The sequence below is a fragment of the Nannobrachium achirus genome, assembly GCF_963921795.1.
Source record: "Nannobrachium achirus genome assembly, chromosome: 1".
Classification (NCBI taxonomy): Eukaryota; Metazoa; Chordata; class Actinopteri; order Myctophiformes; family Myctophidae; genus Nannobrachium; species Nannobrachium achirus.
Genome location: NC_137810.1, coordinates 33422902 through 33445401, shown reverse-complemented (window position 1 = coordinate 33445401; position 22500 = coordinate 33422902). Strand labels below are relative to the sequence as shown.

At 44.7% G+C, this 22500-nt stretch overlaps 2 protein-coding genes across 3 annotated transcripts in view; both read right to left on the bottom strand.

Annotated features, from left to right (window-relative positions):
* Positions 1-3976: 3976 nt before the first annotated feature.
* Positions 3977-4933, bottom strand: mafaa (MAF bZIP transcription factor Aa; the record flags this gene model as incomplete). The annotated part of the gene is made up of 1 exon (XM_080722027.1): positions 3977-4933. The coding sequence occupies one exon, from the start codon at positions 4931-4933 to the stop codon at positions 3977-3979; it is 957 nt and encodes a 318-aa protein (XP_080578153.1).
* Positions 4934-10919: 5986 nt separating this feature from the next.
* The window catches only part of zc3h3 (zinc finger CCCH-type containing 3), a 75300-nt gene continuing 63719 nt past the window's right edge, over positions 10920-22500 (bottom strand). The window contains exons 10-12 of one of the 2 annotated variants that reach the window (XM_080733288.1): positions 17428-17606; positions 16670-16845; positions 10920-11197 (exon numbers count right to left, since the gene is read on the bottom strand). In XM_080733288.1, coding sequence (XP_080589414.1) covers positions 11166-11197; positions 16670-16845; positions 17428-17606 — 387 coding nt within the window. In that variant the 3' untranslated portion in view covers positions 10920-11165. Of the gene's footprint in view, positions 11198-16495; positions 16846-17427; positions 17607-22500 lie in introns of those variants that run through there. The other variant, XM_080733287.1, reaches the window with a different exon arrangement.

The window sequence follows — 22500 nt, the reverse complement described above, 5'->3', positions numbered from 1 at the left end:
GACACACACACACACACACACACAACACACAAAAAAACAAGAGTGATAGAGAGAGAGTGTGTGTGTGTGTGTGTGTGATAGAGAGATAGTCATAGAAAGCATGTGTGAGTGGGTGAGAGAGAGAGAGAGAGAGAGAGAGAGAGAGAGAGAGAGAGAGAGAGAGAGAGAGAGAGAGACACACACACACACACACACACACACACACACACACACACACACACACAGAAGGTTATTTTCTCCCTCCTACCTTGTTGTCTTCGAGGGTTTGCAGACACACAACTCTCTCCACGGCGCTGAGCCTGCCTGGTTCCCAGCCGTAAACAAGGCCCTCATACCCCAGAGAACCATCCATCCATCGGCGGCTTCTTGGCGTGCCTTCGGCCCGCTGACTGACGGCAGGGCCAGATGAGATGATGAGGGAAGAGAGAGAGAGAGGCACGGCCCGGGCCCATGCATGCATGATGCAGCGGCACTTTGCACTGAGAGACAAATTGGTCCAGTGATGTTACCAGATACCACACAACCTCCCCGCTCCATCCTCTGTCTATCGGACAGCCGCCATATAGACTAATGTAGCCATTACACAAATCCAAACAAACAGCCTGCTTCCGTCGTCACCTCTTTGATCACAAATTATTAGCCGACAACCCGTCTATAAATACCAGACGGAAATAGAAACCCCCTATTAAGGGTTTTCACAATAAACGAAATTACAAAACAAAATAAATTTGTTTTTCCCACACTGCGTTTCATAACCAGTAGGCCTACATAGTTCTGACAAAGTATTATATAATAGTTGCCATGTCAAATTACTCCGAATTTCTGATGCTGCCAATAAAGTGTTCGCAGGTGGAATTCATCATAATTAGGCCGATTCTCTGTTAAATCAAACCAAATATTTGTGGACACAAGTATTTTAAATTAGCTTTGGAATATAATTTAAACTTACTAAAGCTCCTTTATCTTGATTTTTCATTAGGCCTGCTACAGACGAAAACAAAATAATGTATTTATTCGGGTTATTTATCCAGGCTAGCGAATGCATATTAATTATTTTTGATTAGGGCTTGAGCATAATAAGTAGCCTACTAATTACATATTGTCACATTTCTTTAAGCTTGGGAATATTAAACTGCGTATAGGGGGGAAAAACATAATAAATAAAAAGCCTAGGCTATATTAAATGTATTCGTCAATCACTAGATATTTATTGCTAATTGAAACCGTAGGCTAATCATAAATTAGGCCATAAACGAATGACGGGAACAGACTTGATGTATTTCGGACAGAACTTTTTATTAAACATTATGAAAACAAGATTCGCAACAACATTCCATTTTAAACATTTGTATGTTTTCACTTGTTGACACGGTAGGACAATGTTCCTCGAATAAATATAGAAATTATATGTACAGATATACAACAGCACTGTGCAGAAGTCCCCTCGCCATCACGCCAATAAGTCTTTGCATTTTTTTTAGGTTGTTCCGTGAGAATTAGGAAATGCCTGCATTTTAGTAGAATCAATCTGAAACGAAATAATACAATTAAGGAAATCAGTGTGAGTGTTGTTAGCCGATGTTGTTGAATAGCACCGAAGTTGATGGCTTGATTGACAGATGATTGGCAAGGTCAACATTTTTAATTCACTGGTTTTTCTAAGCCTAATTTGAGATTATTTTTTTACACTTTGTTTAAAAATAAAACCCATCAGTTGTAGGTCTGTAATTAATATTTCCTGTTGAATTAAATGGAGGTATAGATTATAGCCCAGATAATAGATCTGATCTGATTAAACTGACAACGAATTACCTCATTTTGATAACTTAATCGCGGTGTGTTTTTTTTCTCCTTCTTTTTTAAACTAACTTTATTTTCTATAATTTCAGTATTTTCCTGCACAGGTCTCCGTCCAACAGGTTGTTATATAGGCATGAATGAGCATCACATACTTCTGCACAATATTGCACATATATCTAGGCGGCAGATATCACACACGAACCAGTTTTTTTTCCCTCTTGTCAGAAATATGCATTATTGGGAGTTATTCTTATTCCAAGACAGTATATAAGCGCTATCAGAGACAGTCTCATTGTTATCAATAACCAAGCATCCTCCTATCTGATAGAAGTCCTTTAGACAGGCTCATAACATGGTTGGCTATAATAGGTCAAAGTAAAAAATAAATTAAAAAGAAAAAAATAAATGATATCCACGTTTTTTTTTAATCATTAGGTTGGTGCATAGAGATTTAGCAGCGAATGCAGTCTTTGTCCTATTTAAGTCATGGATTTACCTCATCGAATTGACATGATCAAAGGTCCTATCGGTACAAAAAACAAACAGACAAACAAAAATAATGTTCGCCCCAATTTTGATCTCTTCTTAGTGCAGTTATTAGGCGTACCTCTGACATTACACATGTTCAGTAAAAAGAGGATACCGTTAGACTATTTGCATGCTGTAACATACAAACATTTTGTATTAAGACGTTTCTGATCAAGCAACAAAGGCGTTTGTAATTTCTTTTTTTCTTAAAAAGAGAGAGAGAGAGAGAGAGAGAGAGAGAGAGAGAGAGAGAGAGAGAGAAGGTAAAATAACACAGTATGTTCTCTACACATATGTACAGGTGGAAATAAATAAAGTCTCAAATCTGGCTCAGTTAATCTCTTTTTTTGTCGTTTCTCTTTTTTTTTTTTTGTCGTTGTTGTTTTGTTAAAACAATAGAAAAGATTGATTGAAAATAGCTGTAAGACGCATCCATTTTTCTATGTAGGCTAAATAGCAAGATTGCTTTGTCGATTCGCGCGTTTTCGTCTGCAGTCCTCGTACCTCTGGTGGATATATGGGAGGGGGGGGGGGGGGGTTGAAGAGAGGGAGGGGGGTGTTTTTGCATACCCAGGCCTTACTGATGGCAGGGGAGATGAGGAGAAGAGGTGATGCGTTTTAAGAAGAGGAGAGAGAAAGAGAAAGAGAACCATGGGCCATGCTTTCAATGATGTGTCAGGGCTTGGGGAGATGACTGGAGGTTCCATACATGTCCTGCATGCAGGGTTGTTGTTGCTAACAGGGATGGGGGAACTACTAGGCTGCTGCTTGTTGTTGAAAAGATTTTCCTTTTCTCTCCGCTTCACTCAGGCATAGACCGTCTTTCCGCCCAAAACAGTCCGGTTGAAAGAGGTTTGTTTCTGGAGCGGAGAGCGCTAGAGAGAGAGACTTACACACAGACAGAGAGAGAGAGGGGATGTGCAGGCTATTGCTTCTCCCCCCGTGTCTGTTCGTTCCTTCTGTTATGTCCAGTCCAATCTGACTGAATAAAAATTCATTCATCTCCAGTTTTTTAAGACAGGAAAAAAAAAAAAATCTGATCAGATCGGCTATAAGTTCAGTAAGACTTCGGTTTTTGACCAGTTTCCTTGTTCTGTTGAATCAGAGGAGGAAGAAAAAAAAACAGTTTTTTTTTCATTTGAAAAGTATAGCCTGTAGGCTATATTAAGTGATCCCTTGTCCAGATCAGAGGTCGTTGTGTCGGCTACAGATTAATCCAAACATCTTTAAGACTCACCATAATGCACACAACGATTATCTATGTGCGCACTCTCTAATGCTTATTATTGTTTAGACATGATGCATCGTTAAAATTTAGAGTTTTTTTAAATATACAATATAGTCTTTTTTTGTCAAAGTAACAACTGTAAACAAAATGCAAACTGAGAAAATATAAATAATAGTTCAAAGGGACATTTCGAGGGGGCTCGGGTGGGTTGCAGTGTTTCTCAAAGTGGATTCCAGGGTCTAAACGGACCCATACAAGTCAGTAACTCTGACCGTGTGCAAATGGAACCAAATGGACCCGTTAGGGTCCATTTGGTTCCATTTGCACACGGTCAGAGTTAAGGGGAGGCCTTGACATTTGAAAGAAACACTGGGTTTAGGGGGATAGAAGAGTCTTTTTGCTGTACAAACGAGTGTTCTCTCACATGAAGAAGTCCGTGCTGGCCTGTTGTTTGCCGTGGCCTCCCGCAGCGGCGGACGGGTCTCTGCTGTTCTGCGGCCCGCCGCCGCTGTAGGTCCGGCTGGCCAGCTTCTCGTACTTCTCCTTGTAAAGGTCCCGCTCCTTGGCGAGGCGCGCCACGTCCTGCTTCAGCTGCTCCACCTGGCTCTGCAGCGTGCACTTCTCCGTCTCCAGCATGTGCCGCTGCTGCACGCGCTTGTAGCGGCAGGACTGCGCGTAGCCGCGGTTCTTCAGCGTGCGCCGCTTCTGCTTGAGGCGGATCACCTCCTCCTTGCTGAAGCCGCGCAGCTGCCGGTTGAGCTCCCGCACCGTCATGCTCACCAGCTGGTCGTCCGAGAAGCGGTCCTCGAGGCGGGCGTGGTGGCCGTGGTGGTGGTGGTGGTGGGCCTGGTGGTGGTGGTGGGCCGCCGAGGCCGCCGACAGGTCCTCGCCCGCGTACTGCTGGCCGCGGAAGCCCTCGTAGGCCTGGTGGTGGTGGTGGTGATGGTGGGCGTTGCCGATGAGGGCCTCCACGGCGTCCTCCGGGGTGAGGTTGAGCGCCTCGGGGTTGATGTGGTGCTGGTAGCTGGGGATCCAGTACAGGTCCTCGAGCTGCGGCTTGCCCGTGGCGTTCTGATTGTTGCTGCCGCCGTTGTTGTTGTTATTGTTGTTGTTGCCTCCCCCCACGCCGTTGGACATGTTCTGGCCGGGCTGGCCGCCCGGGCTGGGCGCGCAGAAGCTGGGCGAGGAAGGCACGGAGGAGCAGGGTGTGCTGATGGGGGTGGAGGAGAGCGAGCCGGGCGGCAGGCGGTGGCAGTAGCGGTCGGCCTCCGGCGGCTCCTTCTTCACCTCGAACTTCATCAGGTCGAAGTCGTTGACGTACTCGATGGCCAAGGGGCTGTTGGGCAGCTCGGCGCTCATGGCGAGGTCGGTTGCCATGTCAGTCCATGCGGCGACTCCCGCTCTCACAGCCAAACCGACGGCGGGACGCGGCCCCCTCGGATACAGATTGCGAAGAGGAACACTCGACTGTACGGTGTATATATAGACACACGCACACGCCCGGTGCGTTCAGCCGCAGGACTGTGATGGGAGGGTGGGAGGAGGAGAAAAACTTGTGTTAGGGCTGCTAGTCCTTAAAACAACTTCTATATATAGTGGCGTGAATTTACGTATGCATGTAAATGAACTTGTACACCTGCCAGTTTGCCTCCGTGCGCTGCTCTTGTTGACAACTTCTCCCAGGTCAAATGCACGCTTTAATACCATGGGCGGCCGGGCCAGCTGTAACTGGAGCCTGGTGAATTTGGAGCCACCAACCTGTCTTGTCCTCGCTTCACCTCTGCGTCGATTCGCCTCCAGTGATTTACTGTGTGCCTGGAGGTTGGCTGGTCAAGTGAGATGAAAGGTTCGCAGGCTTGCCTCTTCGCCCTCCCTCTGTCGTCAGTGTTAGTTTCCAGTATGCTCCACTGTTTACAAGTCGCCCGTACAGTCCCAGGGAGCAGGCTGAAGTTACTGCAGCACCAGATCTGACTGCACGGCACCAACGGGGGGATTAAAAACTTTCAACGCGACGAGCTCAACACAAGGGGTGTCACAGTCACAGAAACACTGCACCGCACAGGCTACGCGTGCGTAAAGATGTGCCAAAGTCCCAGTTTGTTTTTAAAAGCGTTGAATCCGAAATGGAATGGAGCTGTTTAAAAGTTCATGTAAATGAGGATGCAGATAAAGTAAAATGTACGTCCTTCCGCGGAGGGACCGGAGAGAATGGTCCCGTGTCCAGATCTGTGCGCAAGCAGCGGTGTCTACTCACGGGTCCGGTCGCGACGATCCGATCCCCCCCTCCTCGCTCACCGGGGGCGCGTTGTTGGACTTTGCGTGCCTGTGGTGCAGTATAGGCTACGGTAATATGGAGAGGTAATAAATTCCACTTAATAGTTTGTCTGTATGGGGCCAGAGAGAGAGAGAAAGAGAGAGAGAGAAAACGTTGACTTTAAAGCTTTGCTGCGCTACCACGCAGTGTCACTGAGGCGCTGGGAAAGGCAATGTGCACTTATAAAGACGGCGTTCTCACGACCCTCCCACCCAGAGGTGCGACGGGCCAATGGGGAGGAGACGACGGCCGAAGCATTTGCATGCTTTCCAACACCGTTAAAGATCCTCGGTGTTAATTTAACCCCCAGAGAGTACAAACTGAACCGAACGCACCCTTTACAGTGGAATCATTAGGGTTCGTTTAACTTCCCAGAGTGGAAAAATGGAACCAAATCCATTTGTACACTCTGGGAAGTTAAACGAACACTGAGGATTTGACAGTGTGGAGCAGGCTGAGCAGCCTCTCGCCGGGCCGACCGGCAGCTGTCTGTTGGAGCAGAGCAGAACAGAACAGAGCACAGAGCCTGAGCACAGAGCCTGCCTCCTTGCTTGCAGCACGGGGGAGCAGAACCTCAGAACAGGTGCATATCCCCCCCTCTAGTGACTGACTACGTGCAATTGCAGGGGACGGGCGGCAGAGCCTCAGCCTGCGTGAGAGGAACGCGCTGCAGAGAAACATGATCGCGCCCCGGTACTTTCTCAGAGAAAATGTTTACTTGGAATTGAGTAAACTTCTCTCTCCTCTCCGCCGCAGTTTCAAAAGCAACGTCATGCCGACGCTCGAACCCGAGCCTATGTCCTCGACTCATCGTCCAAATGGTTGAACTCGCTTGGTCTGTCACGCACCCCTGCTTAGGTGAGGGTAGTGTCTGTAAAGTCTAATTCGATTAGCTTATATTATTGCATTTTATAGGCCAATTAAAATGTTCACCTTTAAGCACGAGTTGTTCAAATATTTATGCCCCATAGCCAAGACATTAAAATACCGCAGTCCTACTGTCAAAAAGGGTAGGCTACACACTGTATACTGTACATCACCTTAAAGGAGAAAAATTACAATAGCCTATAATTGACTTTTAGCAGCTACAGCCCCAAACTAATCGATTTCCCCCTGCTTTTAACGTCAACTCCACTTGGTTATATCAAAGGGCTTGTCATTATCGGCAAGTGAATTTGCTTTTATTGGTGATATGCGTTTAAGAATGTGGTGCTTTTAGATAGATGGAGTTTAAGGCGGACTGACACCCGGGACTGACAAGGCATGGGCCTTTTCCAAATCCATCAGCGATTGATTCGGGACGGGGCCACGCACCCCGCTGCCAAAAATCAATCCGAATTTCCGCGGGTTAATTATGATTGGCTAGGATTTTCATTTCCAATTAACCACAAATTGTATCCAGACTCATCTCCGCAGATCGACATATAATTAAGCCCCGCGCGCCGAGCGCCCTCTGCGCCCCCGTGGTGGACACACATACGTCTTGGTGTGGAGGCCAGGGGCGTCACAAGGGGTAGGAAAGTGGGACTGAGTTATTGGGGCCCAAGGTGTAGGGGCCCTAATAACTTTATCTTTTGAAAAATAGCAGATATACAAGCTCACAGCGCGGCACCGAGTGCCGCTCTGCGAGCTTGTAGATCTGCTATTTTTGAAAAGTTGTGAAAATCTTTGAATATATGTATTTTTTTAAGCGAACATTTCTAACTCAAATTTTGCTTCTGGGGGGGGGTCCCTGGAACTAAATATTTTGAGATCGGGGTCCGTGGCCAAATATATCATCTTGGGGGTCCTTGACATAGGTTTCTTGCACACATTTTCACGATTTTTTCAAAAATAGCAGATCTACAAGCTCACAGCGCAGCACTCGGTGCCGTGCTGTGAGCTTGTATATCTGCTATTTTTCAATTGTTAACATTCATGGGGGGCCCACAGTGAATCCTTGTACCCAGGGCCCAGAATTTGGTGTGACGCCCATGGCCCTCTGCGCCCCCGTGGTGGACACACATACGTCTTGGTGTGGAGGCACACGAGGTAAAGTGAACCGCAGCGGAAACAGCTGAGCAGGACATCACAGATAAGTGTCTTGGGAGAACGTGGATGAACACACACAGTAAAATCCTCAGTGTTCGTTTAACTCCATGCAAGAGCCAAATGGGCACTTATACTGGTCCATTTGGTTCAATTTGTACATTCTCGTAGTAAAATTTTACAGTGCAGAGATTCTGCTGCTCATGACCTGAGCTTGCCCCCTCAAGACGCACGAGACCCCAGTGTGCCATCAACCTTACACATGATATCTGTGATATATATCGGTGAAATGGGGCCCATCTTCATGAAAAGCAGGTGGCAGTAAGTTTAACTTGGTCAGACACGGACAGCAAACCGCTGTGCTTAACTTCCTGTCCGAGCTGTCAGTGAAATACGCGCCCTCTCTGGCTCAAATGTGCTGGCAAGGATGAAAAGGCGGCTATGAGATGAGCAGGATGGAAATCATATCAAGGTATTTGAAGTTTAGGGTGCCTGCTAAGTCATTAACAGAGGTTTTTTATCAAATAAGCAGGAGCTAAAAGCCAAGCTAAGCAGTCTGCATTCAAATGCCACATATAAGAAGATCTGCTGTGGTCCTTTCATTGTCAGGGAGAGGGGAGTGTCTGTGGCCGAGGGCTTGAGACATAAATTTTTGAAGTCAGGGTTTTCATTGTGCCTTTGCATATTGGGAGTTCGCTGCTGGTGCAGTTCTACCGATTTAAGCAAAATGGACATCAGCACATGGGGTGGGGGGGGTGTGGGGGAGAGAGACAGTGGGCTTTGAGCCGGGGCCCCCACACCGTGGCCCCCCAGTCCAAACCAAAGCCCTCCTCTGCTTCCAGGAGGTGTCTGAAAGGTTATCTGCGACCCGGTGGTTTTGTAACCGCCGTATAAGTCACTACTGTAATACTGCTATGAAGGAATCAGCTTTAATTGTAAGGGGATATGACAGGCCCACAGGCACGCATACGCTCACGCGCCTTAAAGTTAAACAGCGAGGCTTACTTTGACAATTAGGAATTTGACCGCATGCTGTTGAGGTTGTTCGTTCAAAAAGCAGCACGGATGTGGACTACAAGAACGTGCATGTTTGTTAAATGCTATACACCCTGGGAAAATGTGATCTCTACTGATGAAATAGAGATGTGCTGATAATTAGTTTGTTTTTCTTGTATTTAATCTAGGGGGAGAATGATGAAGACACAAACACACGCATTGAGTGAAGAATCACAGTTGACCTTCCTTTTTTCTGTCCCGCCGTGTCTCTGTGGACAGATGATTTCTCTCCATGTCTTCTCCACTCCGTCTTGTGCGCTTTTACTAAAAAATTGAAATATTGATCTTAATTAGAGTTTGCCGAGCTCAGCAGCTCGCGTTGAGCGTTTTAGACAAGAGGCAGCAGACATCTGTCTAAGGCACTTACGTCTTCAGCACAGGGGAGAGAGGGAGGGAGGGAGAGAGGGGGCGGGGGTGAGGAAGAGGGGGGGAAAGTGAGGGGAAAAGAGAAGAGAAGAGTGATGGCTCCCTGTCTTCTACCTTTTCTGAGAAACATGTCGAGCCCTCCATCTCTCTCGCTGCTGTCAATAGACGCAGGACAGGATAGAGTGGAATAGTTGTACTCCATGTGCACGTCAAACCATGTGGCCAAGAACCACCCAGAAAGACAGACAGACGCACACTTCAATGCTGCATATCTTCACTGTCGGGCCAAAACATCGTATCTCCAAGTTTCAAATTTGTACGTTTTTCCGCGAAGTAAAGCCCTGCTTCATCAGACAAGGCTGTCGCACAAAAGTAGTGAAAACGGCAGATCTACAAGCACACAACGCCTCGCGGTGCGAGGCGTTGTGTGCTTGTAGATCGGCTGTTTTCACTAGTTTAAATCATTTAAAAAATGATAAATACAAAACAAACGGTTTTGGACATACAAGGTTTTCACCCGACGACGACGATATGCAGTATGGTCCAATAATTTCAATGTAGTTTTATAAGATCCCAATTGATTTTTCTACATTCTGTTGCCTCTTTGATGCCCACAGTCCTCCCCCCACCCTTCTCTCACACACACACACACACACACACACACACACACACACACACACACACACACACACACACACACACACACACACACACACACACACACACACACACACACACGGCCGTCTCTTTCATCTGCTGGGGGTCTTATCTTGTTAACACGGTGGCAGGTCTGTCGGTGTGTGTGTGAGCCTGCCATGTATTAATGTGTCTTGTTGCCATGAGCGCTGCAGGAGAAACACGCTCCCCAGGGCCACGCGTTGCTCATTTGTCAGCGTGACGACTCCTCGGTTAAATTGCATATTAATGGTCTAAATATCAGGGTCCCACACACACACACACCCACAGTGAAAGACACACACGTGGTATTAATCGTTTTATTATCGAGGACTACACGCTCCGACTGCGGGCAGGTAACGGATGAATTACATGTCCCAGCATCCGCTCTGTGCCACTCTCCACTGCCACACGTACACACTAATTACATGAACCACACAAGGAGGCAGAGAGCGAGAGGGAGGCAGGTACAAATGCACATGCACAGAGGGGGAGAAATCGAGCCTCAGAAGAGAGCGAAGTGGAGAAGAGTGGAAGAGGAATGCAGATAATGAGTGAACTATGCTGTCATCTGAATAGCTTTCAAGGGACAAGAGTGACAGTCCTGCCCCGTTGCTCTTGTCTGTGTGCACACGCTCACACCCAGCTGGGTGGTGACGGTGAGGTCATCGCACGCTCATGTGTCCCCCATCTCGGAGCAGAACCAAAGGGGACTGCTGGTCCTGTCACCACCTTGCAGACCCACGGTCCTGCTCCCACTGGGAACCTCGGAAACATGCACAGATGCACAGTGATACCGCCGTGCCCAAAACAGAAACACACATACTCCCTATAAACACTTTGGCACTATACGGTACCCGTCAGCCCCTTGTTCCGAGGAGACAAAAAAAGAACACGAGCAAAATAAAACACTGACAACTCTCATACAGTCGACATTTTATTGGCAGTTTTAAAAACGTTCACAAAAAAACATGTGTCGATTAAAAGTGTGTACTGTAAACATTGGAGTGCATTATGTGAAAGAGATTTATGATTCTTATCTTCAGACCCTGAGTTTTACCATTTTGAGGGAGGGGGACAGAGACGCTCGGCACAGGAAGTCCAAAGTCAAAGTCCTTCCGGTAAAGTGTCTCCGGAACCTCAAGCCTTCCGGCATCAGACGTTGTAGAACTAAAGCCTTGGCTTGATCTGCAACTTTCTCTCTGTATGGGGGGAGACAGATTAGAGTGAAAGAGAGCAGTAAAGTATGGTGGCAGAAATAAAGTTACAAAGATATGGTGTTGCAGCTACTGGGGTTGTTGTTATGTTGTGACAGTGGGGTAGGTGGAAATGTGTGGGCGGCGTGTGCTGCACCCTTGTGTGCGATGTACGGTATATTCATTGGTGTGTAACTGACTCTGATCTATGTCGAAACGTTCGAACGTATAGATCCCTGTCCCGTTCAAAACTCTTGAGTGATGACGCCTCAATTGGTAAGTGAACGGGACAACGGGGAGGGCTGGATTGGAGGCGTGTGTGTGTATGCGTGTGTGTGTATGCATGTGTATAGGTGTGAGAGTTCATCCTCTGGCAGTGATACATGGCATCTGGGACTAATTTATGTAAAGTGAAGAGGAGCTTGTTTGGCTGTCTTCCACCTTTAATGAGGCAGCGGGGGTGTGGAGTGCTTTAAGACTGAACCCAGCTATCATTAGCAATAGTGAAGTGCAGAAACCGGCTGGACAAAGAGGGCCGCAGAAACAATCGTTTCTCTGTGTATGTGCATGCATGCATGCATGGATATATTGAGCTCATAAGTGTTGTAACACAGACAGGTAAGTATAAATCAGGCCTGTGTGTGGTGATGTGAACACATGAGTAGAGTAGCTTGTGTGCACGCTGGCATTGCCACTGGATGAAGCTCTAGAATAGCTCTTCCTCAATGCCCAGGCTTTTTTGGCTGTTGCTGGACATTGAGGCTTAGACTAGGTTTCCGGAAGAGAATCCCCTGGCTCTATAAAAAGCTAATACGGTCATAGACTAATACGCAGCCCAGCTTGCACTGGCCAGCACACAAGACCCAGTTGCACATGCGCAACACAACACAGCACAGGTACTGTCCAAATGCACTGATGGTTGCATACACATGCATGCATGCGTACAGACAGACTCAGGAGACAGGAGTGCATGTACACTGTTGTCTCCTAGCTCAATTGAGTTTTGGGCTCAGGTCAATGGGAGTGTATCCGTGTGCAGGTGGATATCATTGCAGTCGGGCTGAAATCTAGTACCTCTATCTTTCAACCTTTTTCGTAAATGAATACCCTACTTCATCCTACTACAGTGTCACGTAAAAGTGGCAGATCTACAAGCTCACAACATGCCCGCCTTGTATATTAGCTGGGTCATTTATGGCACTTCCGTGACCACGAGAGCGAAGATCCGTTTCTCAATGGATTTGTCATCTAGGAGGGTTATTAAACAAATGTGGCCGGGGTGTATTTTTTAAAATGGCGGGGAAAATGTTTGACAGCTAGGGTAATTTTCTATACTATAAAGGAAAAAATGAATCCCAAAAGATCTGCTTTAAGTGGGATGTGAGGGGTCAAACTAGGGGGTTTTAATTATTCTGAATCCATTGCAAGCATTTGTTTTGCATGAAAAACATTCCTTGGGCTAAAAAAACAGCCAACAAAACTATGGTTTAGTGATGAGTCATCAATTTTCACAGTCTTTTGGGGTCCGTTTTTAGCCCAAGGAATGTTTTTCATGCAAAACAAATGCTTGCAATGGATTCAGAATAATTAAAAACCCTAGTTTGACCCCTGACATCCCACTTAAAGCAGATCTTTTGAGAGTCATTTTTTCCTTTATAGTATAGTGTATAGTAAGTGAATGAAAATTACCCAAGCTGTCAAACACTGTCCCCGCCATTTTAAAAAATACGCCTCGGCCAAATTTGTTTAATAACCCTCCTAGATGACAAATCCATTGAGAAACGGACCTTCGCTCTCGTGGTCACGGAAGTATCGGATTCGCCCCAACTATTTGTCTTTAAACATTTGAAGTGAAAGTGTTTAAATGTATAAAAGCCACAGGGGCTTTTATACATTTTGAACCAAGTATTACGAAAACATTTGGACTAAATAATACAAATTTGGTTCCACTGGAACACTGTGTGTGTGTGTGTGTGTGTGTGTGTGTGTGTGTGTGTGTGTGTGTGTGTGCGTGTGTGCGTGTGTGCGTGCGTGCGTGTGCGTGCGTGCGGTCAGTGCCAGGCTGGTCAGATGACAAGAGGGATCAGGGTCAGAGGTCATGCTTGTTTCCAAGTAAGAGAGACCAAAATATGAACCCTAAAGAGGAAGCCATTACAAAAGACCATGAATAAGAGTGTAAGAGACCAGAGGCATTCCTTAGTGTAGAGTATGTTTTAAGTTTAACTTTACTATGGGAATGCCACATTTTTGGAAACCTCCCTGACGAGGTGCTGAGCATTTAGTTTGTGCTTGTGCGTTCACATGTTGCGATCTGTTTAAAGAGAGCTGAAATAATTTCAACTCGGGCGTTTGGTAGGGCTGTCACAATTATTACATAATCGTCTAATCGCAATTATTTGAGGTAATCGCAATTATTTTGCATATTAATCGTCATAATCGTTTCCATGTTGAGAAATGTTAATATTGTTACAAACACTTTAAAAAAGTAGTGGAAATAGCAGATCTACAAGCTACAAGCAATGTTCTTTTTTAAGTATAAAATGGACAAATATGTCAGTAATTTCTTTGTATATTTAAGTTATGTGCCTTGACTGCCATGTGCAACTTCAAAACCTAAAAGCCAAACAGAAATCTAATTGTCAACGGCAAATACACAATTAAATCGTTAATCGCATTTATCTGAGTGACAATTAATCGTCATGTAAAATGTCATAATCGTGAGAGCCCTAGCTTTTGGAAGCATTTTCGGCTTGAGCGGCTTGGCATTTTCAGCTGGAAAAGAACGCCTCTGTGGACACGGCCTCTAAGGGCCGTGTCCACAGAGTTCGGTTCAGAGTTCGGTTCGGGGAGTCACAACATCTCGGCAGCACCGAACAGCCGAATTAATGTCGGTACCCCCTTCCCCCGAACCTCTTAACTCATTCCCTGCCAGGCCCGATAGTCCCGAGATTATTCCAATGTCTTTCCCCGCCAGGCCCGATAGTCCCGAGAATTAAAAAAAAAAAAAAAAAAAAAAAAAAAAAAAATTTGACCCCCAAAAATGGAGTAGGCATGATAGCAATCGCGAAATTGCATGTTTAACCCCCATAGCAACCCCATCTTTCAAGCATGGCAGCCATTTTGGCAGCCATCTTTGTTAAACATAGTGGCTGTTATCTCATGAATGCCTGAACGGATTTCCATTCGGATTTTTTTGTTTGAAAGCTGTGAGCAATGTGGACACACGTGGTGCATTATCTAGGCATGGGTGTGCATGATCCGTGCACACCCAATTACATGGAAGTCTATGGAGACGAATGGCAGGTGGGAGTACGGAGGTATGTTAAAATGGCGGTCAATGTGTTAATGACCTCATATTGTAGTTTAGACAGAGCCGAACCGTAATAAATTTGTCTCTAAAAGTTGAGTATGCATCGGCCCTAAGAGGCAACAGCTACTGCAGTGTTTCCCAAATCGTTCTGTTTGAGACCATAAGAGATCTTCAAACTCTGTATGCGCCTCATTTTAGTTTTTTACATTTTTACATTTGAAATATTTTTTATTTTTAATATGTTAAATAAAATTGTAGGAAATATAAAAAGAAAAGAAAAGAAAAAATACGTAAAAATGGTTCCTGCTCCCGAGTCCCGGCCCATTGTTTGGGAAACACTGCTCTAGAGTATTTGCATCGATTACACGGTTCAAGGCATCGCCAGTCAAAATGACACAACTGTTAGCCAGTCATCATCATAACAGTAAATTGCAAATTGATTCCTTTTTGACTGTTAATTGCCAGCTGAACGTCTCGTTTAAGAACAAGTCAATATCAGCTGTAACAGACAACGGACGGTTGAGGAACAAGAATCAGGGGGGGGATTTTTTTACAAAAATACAGAGTTAACATTGCAAACTTAGGTGCAGTTGTGCAGTATAAAGGTGTGGCAGATTAAAGTTGGGTGTTATGGTGTAAAAAGGGACTGGATGTCATGCCACAGCACTGGGGAGTGTGTGTGTGCGTGTGTGTGCGTGTCCATTAGGAAGGGGCAGGGGCAGGTGGGCTGTCAGGGCTAGGGTGGAGAAGGGGGTGAGAGGAAGGCAGACCGCCCCTTCTAATCCTCTATCTGTCATGTCTGTCAACAGAGAGCTCAGCTGTGCCTCCCTGTTCCCCCAAAACCTAAACGTTATTACCACCAGTCCCTGAAGAATAATTAGGTTGCTTGTTAAAACACAGTCACAAAAAGTACACGGCCGGCCGATTCCAATAGTCGTTGTCAGTCGATAAATCAGGACCGTCTGTCTGCAGTTTATATAGTTTGTTTAAAAAGCAGGGTTTCCCTTCCCAAAAATATGTGGTGGGCAATTTGATACTGAGCAAAACGATCATGCCCCTTGATGGTGGGAAATGTACCCCCTCCCCCCACCAAAAAATAGAAAAACACTACTACTGTACTACGGATATAGAGTAAGTACAGTAGTAGAGTAAGTAGAGTGAGTAACTACTGCCTCTTGTACCTTTACAGTGCTGGTCTTGGTTTTCACGCCTTATTTATTCCAGGGAACACACCATCTAGAGATGGGCATTATAACCACTGATCTAACTCGGACCACTAAATTGGTACTGTATGTTCCACTATAAAGCAAAATCCTGAGTGCTGGAGTGATTTCTTTGTAAAATTAATAATCTTTACTGTGTATCATATCATGTAGTAGGGGTTCAACAGTAATCGAAGTTTATCAATTATAAAAAAGAATAATCTATTTCAGTAGAATAATCGTTTTTTTACTGAAACACATTTTGCGCTTGTGGATCTGGAACTTTTGAGGCTTTTGTGTGACGCTGTTAGAAGTATGATCAAGTAAGGCGTTAATTTAACTGAGTTACTAGGGCCCAAGGTGGAGGGGCCTTAATTATTTTATACTTTAGCTATTGAAAAATAGCAGATATACAAGTTCACAGCACGGCACCGAGTGTCGCGCTGCGAGCTTGTAGATCTGCTATTTTTTGGAAAAGTCGTGAAAATATGTGCAAATCTTTGAATATAAGCTAACATTTGTAACTCAAATTTCGCATCTGGGGGGTCCCTGGAACTAAATATTTTGAGATGGGGGTCTATGGCCAAATACATATCATGTCCTTCACATGAAAAGGTTTGAGCACCACTTATAGAAACATGACAAAAAACCTTAGAAGGATTTGCACAAATTTTCAAGATTTTTCAAAAATAGCAGATCTACAAGCTCGCAGCGTGGCACTCGGTGCTGCGCTGTGAGCTTGTATACGTATCTGCTATTTTTCAATAGTTAAAGCACAAAATGTGAGTGAATCCTTGTACCCAGGGCCCAGAATTTGGTGCGACACCCCTGCATATATACAGGTAGGTGTAACAGGTCTAATCAAACTGATCAATTTAATAGATCATAAAAAATATTGATAGAATAATTGGTAAGGAAACCTGCAGGCCTGTATGTAGGGGCAGGACGGCCTATAAGCGTGTTCACCTTTAATGTGCGGGGTCCCGGGCGGTGGCGTGTCCGGCACCTCGGCCTCCTCTGGGGAGCTGCAGAGGGAGATGAAAGATGGCAGCTTCAGAAGGCCAGACGTAGGCGTCTTCAGGGAGTCCCCAGCATCCTGCTGGGCTTGTTCTGGCAGCGGCATGTTGACAGACAGGCGCGGCCTGAGGAGAAGGACGGACACAGCAGGAGGTGACCAACACATTCATACAGGATAACACTCAGCTGTGATGAGGTCTTCTGATGCTACAAACATGACCGCCTTTCCAAACAACACAGGCCCTAACAACCTCAACTCCTACAGTAGATACCACGATGACCGGGGTCCCTCAGGTATCTATACTTGGGTCTCCTCCTTTTCCCCCCCAATAAATCTGGTGATCTGCATGCTCACAACGTGTTACATTGTGAGCTTGTACACCTGCTATTTTTTTGCTGAATGTTTGCCTCACAATAGGGACGGTAGGGTTCATGTGGCTAATTGGATGCTAAAATCATTTTGGCAAAATGCTCTTAATCACAATAAATTACTGCAAAGAGTTTAACCACTATTATTGTTGAAAATGGCAAAAATAGCCCACAAGCTCACAGACGCTTTTGCTATGTTATTTAGAAAGATGTTGTACTAGTTAGGCAGGATTGAACATTTGGAAAATGATATGATGTTTTGAAAACCTTTGCCAATTAAAACAAGCCCAAAATAAAGGACACCAGGCTGAAGGTTTGGTAGGACGTTCTGGACAGACCTCTTGGCGTGCTCTTTGGGCCGAGGTTTCTTGGCCGGGTTGCTGGTGGTGGCCGAGGGGCCAGGAGTGCTGGCTTGGCGCTTGGCTCTCTGGCGGTGCTGCAGCTTGCAGCGGGCGCCCTGGGGACAGGAGCCCGTTCTGGAGAAGTCTGGACACACTAGGGTGTGTTTCTTCTTGCACTGGGTGAGGAGACAAAAATACATTAACCCATTATGACGCAATATTTTATGCTTTAAATATAAAAAAATAGCAGATATACAAGCTCACAGCACGGCACCGAGTGCCGCGCTGCGAGCTTGTAGATCTGCTATTTTTGAAAAATCGTGAAAATTATAATGTTGACCCGATTCTATAAGTGTCTTTTGAATCCTTCTAAGATTTTTGGAAAAAACCTATGTTTCTATGTCAGCAATCTGGCCAGCCATCGTCAAAGAAAAGGTCCTTTTCACTTAACTGGAGCTCATTTAGTCTGTTCTTGAGAGACTACTATGTCAGTGGTTCTCAAACCTTTTCATGTGAGGGACCCCCAAAATGATATTTATTTGGCCACGGACCCCCATGTCAAAATATTTAGTTCCAGGGACCCCCCAGAAGAAAAAATTAAGTTACAAACGTTAGCTTTGAAAATAAATATATTCAAAGATTTGCACACATTTTCACGACTTTTTCAAAAATAGCAGATCTACAAGCTCTGGTTAAAGCATTCAATAATTCTAGGCCTAAATGGGTTAATAATAATTACACAAAATATTTGATTTGCTGCTGTGTTAACGGACAAGTAAAGCCCAAGTTATACTTAGTTAGTACATAGTGTCACAAAACCTTAAATAGTCGATCTGCAAGCTCACATTGTAGATCTGCCATTTACGGTGCATGACACCCAATTATAAATCCGACTTAAAGACAAATATAATTTGTGTCCATAGACCGTTAAGAGCAGATTCTCAAAACTATACAGTATAAAGTCAGGCATGCATTTTCACTTTGAGCAATTTGAAAGATGTGATTTGATTTGGCGCAAGTGAAACTCATTGACAGATAAACCACATTCCAGCCAATGTCTTTTTCTAAATGTATTTATTTATTTTAATCTGATGAATCCAAACCAAAATTAAACTTAAGTGTGTGAGTGTGTGTTTCTTTTACTTATCTATAAAGGGCACACTTGAAGGAAGCGAGGCAGGAGTTTATAGAGCAACAAAAATCTAATCTTGATGGATTAGCTTCCAGTCGCCATCAGAAATATGAGAACAAGAGTGATATTACTTTACTTATGACTATATTAATACCAGTACAGTATGGCTTCTAAGGCCACATAGGTGTAGACAACCCCATCCGTTCAGTGATGTTAATAGCCAACTATCTCCTTAAACGTGGAACGGGGTGATTTGGGTAAGGGGGTCATGGCTCGTCTAATTTTTTGAGGAGCATTGTGCATGATGAGTGGGTGACCATTCAGATGCCTGTGTATGATGGTGTAATAGGGGCGTAAATTGGTAGCTTCATTCTCCACGAGATCCGATCCCTCCCACCTGTCAGAAGAGCTAATTATACTCACTATGGGGTGCAGGGTGCGAAGCGTGTGCGTACAAGTGTGTGTGTGGGTGCGTGTGTGCGTGTGTGTGTGTGGTTATGTGTGTGTATGTATAGAGGGGGGTGAGGAGCGTGGGACTGGGGGTGGGCAGGAGCAGGTTGATCCAGAAATAGAGTGTGGATTTGGGAAACGTGTGTGTGTGTGTGTGTGTGCGTGCGTGCGTGCGTGCGTGCGTGCGTGCGTGCGTGCGTGCGTGCGTGCGTGCGTGCGTGTGTGTGTGTGTGCATGCGAGTGTTAGGAGGGTGAGGGATCTATGGATCGTGTTTCTGGGAACAGCATGGACTGTTGGTCAACCTGTGTTGCAGGCCAACCTGTCACAGCCTTGACTGTGGCAACGCTGGGCCCAGATGAGACTAGGGATGGGACGATACGAAAATGTCAAATCCCGATTATTGTGACAAAAGAAATCGCGATTTACGATATTATCGTGATAATCAAAATCCATTATCCTGGGGTGGAACATTTACAAGCTTGTAGATCGGCTTTTTCTTTTGGGCAAAGATATTTGATAGAGAGTGAAAAAAAATGTATCAAGTACGTATGTTATAAGTACCTTTTACCAATTATAGATGGTGTAAGTGGTACCGGATATGCAGCTTGGCAAATAAAAGGTGAATTGATCCCAGTGCATGATGGAGGACGATATTACGACAAATTAAATCTCCACGATACGATTATCACCAGTGTTTTTTATCACGATAAACGATAATATCGCTTATCGTCCCATCCCTAGATGAGACCCCCCCCCCCCCTCCCTCCCTCCCTCCCTCCTACACACCTTGTCTGTATTCCCCTTCCATCCACAGCCATCAGAGCCTTCTCTCATTCCCTCACACCCATGTTCCTGGAACCCTGGAGGCCAGGGCAGCCCGGGATCAGTTCGCACGTCAAATGTCCCTCAAGGATCACGTTATCGTAGTGCCATTTTTAAACGTCGGCCACAAAAAGATAAAACCCACAGCGAGGCATTAGACCACCGCTGTGAATGATGTATATTGCGTTATATTTGGTGAGTGACGTATTAGGGAACTGAACTCCCATGACCCTGTCTGTCACCGCCTCATCGGAGAAACCCACGAAGATAAGAAAAGATAATTAATCCCCAGAGGGGATATGGAGTCTTTGCGGGAGCTGAGGTGTACTATAGATACAAGCAGTAATAGAAACTAAAGAAAGATAGCGGGCTAAAAGAATACAAATAAAATAATAATAAAAATAATAAAATTACACAATCTCAAATGCAGTGTGTCACTGATACAGCAAGTTCACAAAGCATGCATTTGATGCCTTTTAAAAGTGGTATTTACTGATCTGAGGGCAAAGTCTTTTACTAGTAAGACACCTCAGGGTGACTTGCGACCTCAGGGTGACAAGGTCGCGCCAATTCTTGGCCATCTGGCCAACCACAGCGTTTCTCCGACGATTCTAGTTGTTGTCATTCTGGGGGGAGTTTGTTCATGTTTTTGTGAGGGTATCAACCCTAGGAGACACGGGGAGAACATGCAAACTCCACACAGAAAGGCCCTATCACCAACCCCACCTAGGGTGTGTGGGCACTGATGACGTGGAGGGAGGAACACGCCGCCCATATATGTCCTTAATATTGATAACATAATATCCTTAAAGGAGCTATAGTCAACTTTTTCTTGAGAAACGGATGCTAAAATACAAATAATGTTTCGAAAATATTTTATAAAAAAATAAGCTTCATATATGTGTTTCTATTCAAAAATGACCACAAAAAGCGTAAAATAATGATAAAATAATCATTTTGGCCATTGTCAGAGCGACACTTTGATTACATTCTAGTCTATAGACTAGGATGTAAACAAAGTGTCGGCCCTACAATGAAAAAGTTGACTAGCTCCTTTAATAATGTCCTTAATATTGACAATATAGGAATCTCCATATATGGGCATAAAACGTACGTAAGTAATGTCAAGCAGGGCCTTGGTGACTTAGGGCCTTGGTTTGATGCCTGTGGATCTCTGGGCATAAGGGGGTACCCTAACATTCTCATTTTCAGCCTGGGATTTATGACATGAGAAATCTCCATGTATGGGCATAAAAGTTTTTTTTTCTTTTTCTGGGAATGACCATATATGGACTTTTTATTTTATTTTATCCTTCATTAATAATAATATGTATCCATATACATACAATATGTTATGCCCATACTAGTGGAAGAAATATGTAACAAAAATAGGCTAATGTGTTCACTTCCGGCAGAAAGCGTGAAAATTTGCACCTAGGGGTATTTTTGTGCGCCGAATTCAAAAATTGACGGTCCCAAGCACTTTTCCCATGGGATCTGGTGGCTCTAATTCACTTACCATACTAGGGAAAAAAGACCCCCCAAAAAATCTTCTTTAAATAGCATGTATATCTAGGGGGTTTTCATGATTCTGAATCCATTGCAAGCATTTGTTTTGCACAAAAAACATTCCTTGGGCAAGAAATGGACCCTACACAACTGTGAAAAGTGATGACTCATCACTAAATCATAGTTTTGTGGGGTCCATTTCTTGCCCAAGGAATGTTTTTGTGCAAAACAAATGCTTGGAATGGATTCAGAATCATGAAAACCCCCTAGATAGACCCCTCACATGCTACTTAAAGAAGATTTTTGGGGGGTCTCTTTTTCCTAACCCTAACCCTATGGTAAGTGAATTAGAGAAAAGTGAATTTGAGACAAGTGAATTTGAGACAAGTGCTTGGGACCGTCAATTTTTGAATTCAGCGCACAAAAATACCCATAGGTGCAAATCTTCACGCTTTCTGCCGGAAGTGAACACCTTTTTCACATATTTCTCCCACTATACATGGAGATGGGCATAAAAAAACTAGACCAGGTCAACCTGGTTGTGCCAGACCCCCTGTCTGTCATCATCATTTATGACATCATGCCTTTTATAGGCATGTCATCATCATGTCATCATCATATATACCCTTTATATAGAAAACCCGGACCGACAGACATTTGCTTATGTAGGCCCTACCCATTTCATGGGTCTGGCAAACATACGTTAATTAATGCCAAGCAGGGCCTTGGTGAGTTAGGGCCTTGGTTTGATGCCTGTGGATCTCCATATATGGGCCATATATGGTACCCTAACATTCTCATTTTCAACCTGGAATTTATAACATCAGAAATCTCAGTGTATGGACATAAAAGGTTTTTTTCTTTTTCTGGGAATGACCATATATGGACTTTTATACCCTGAGAAATCTCGTAGCTTGTCTGACTGTCAGTACAGGAAGTGATGTCACGTGACATCCTTTTTATGCCCATATATGAGTCATTCTGTACCACATCACATCTGTACCACAGAATAATCTGATTTACGAGTTCCAATCTGGATTCAGAAAATCTCATTCCACTGACACATGCCTTCTCTATTTGACTGACCAAATCAAACGCGAAGCGGATGACGGCAAATATAGCGGCATGGTCATGATGGACCTCCAGAAGGCATTTG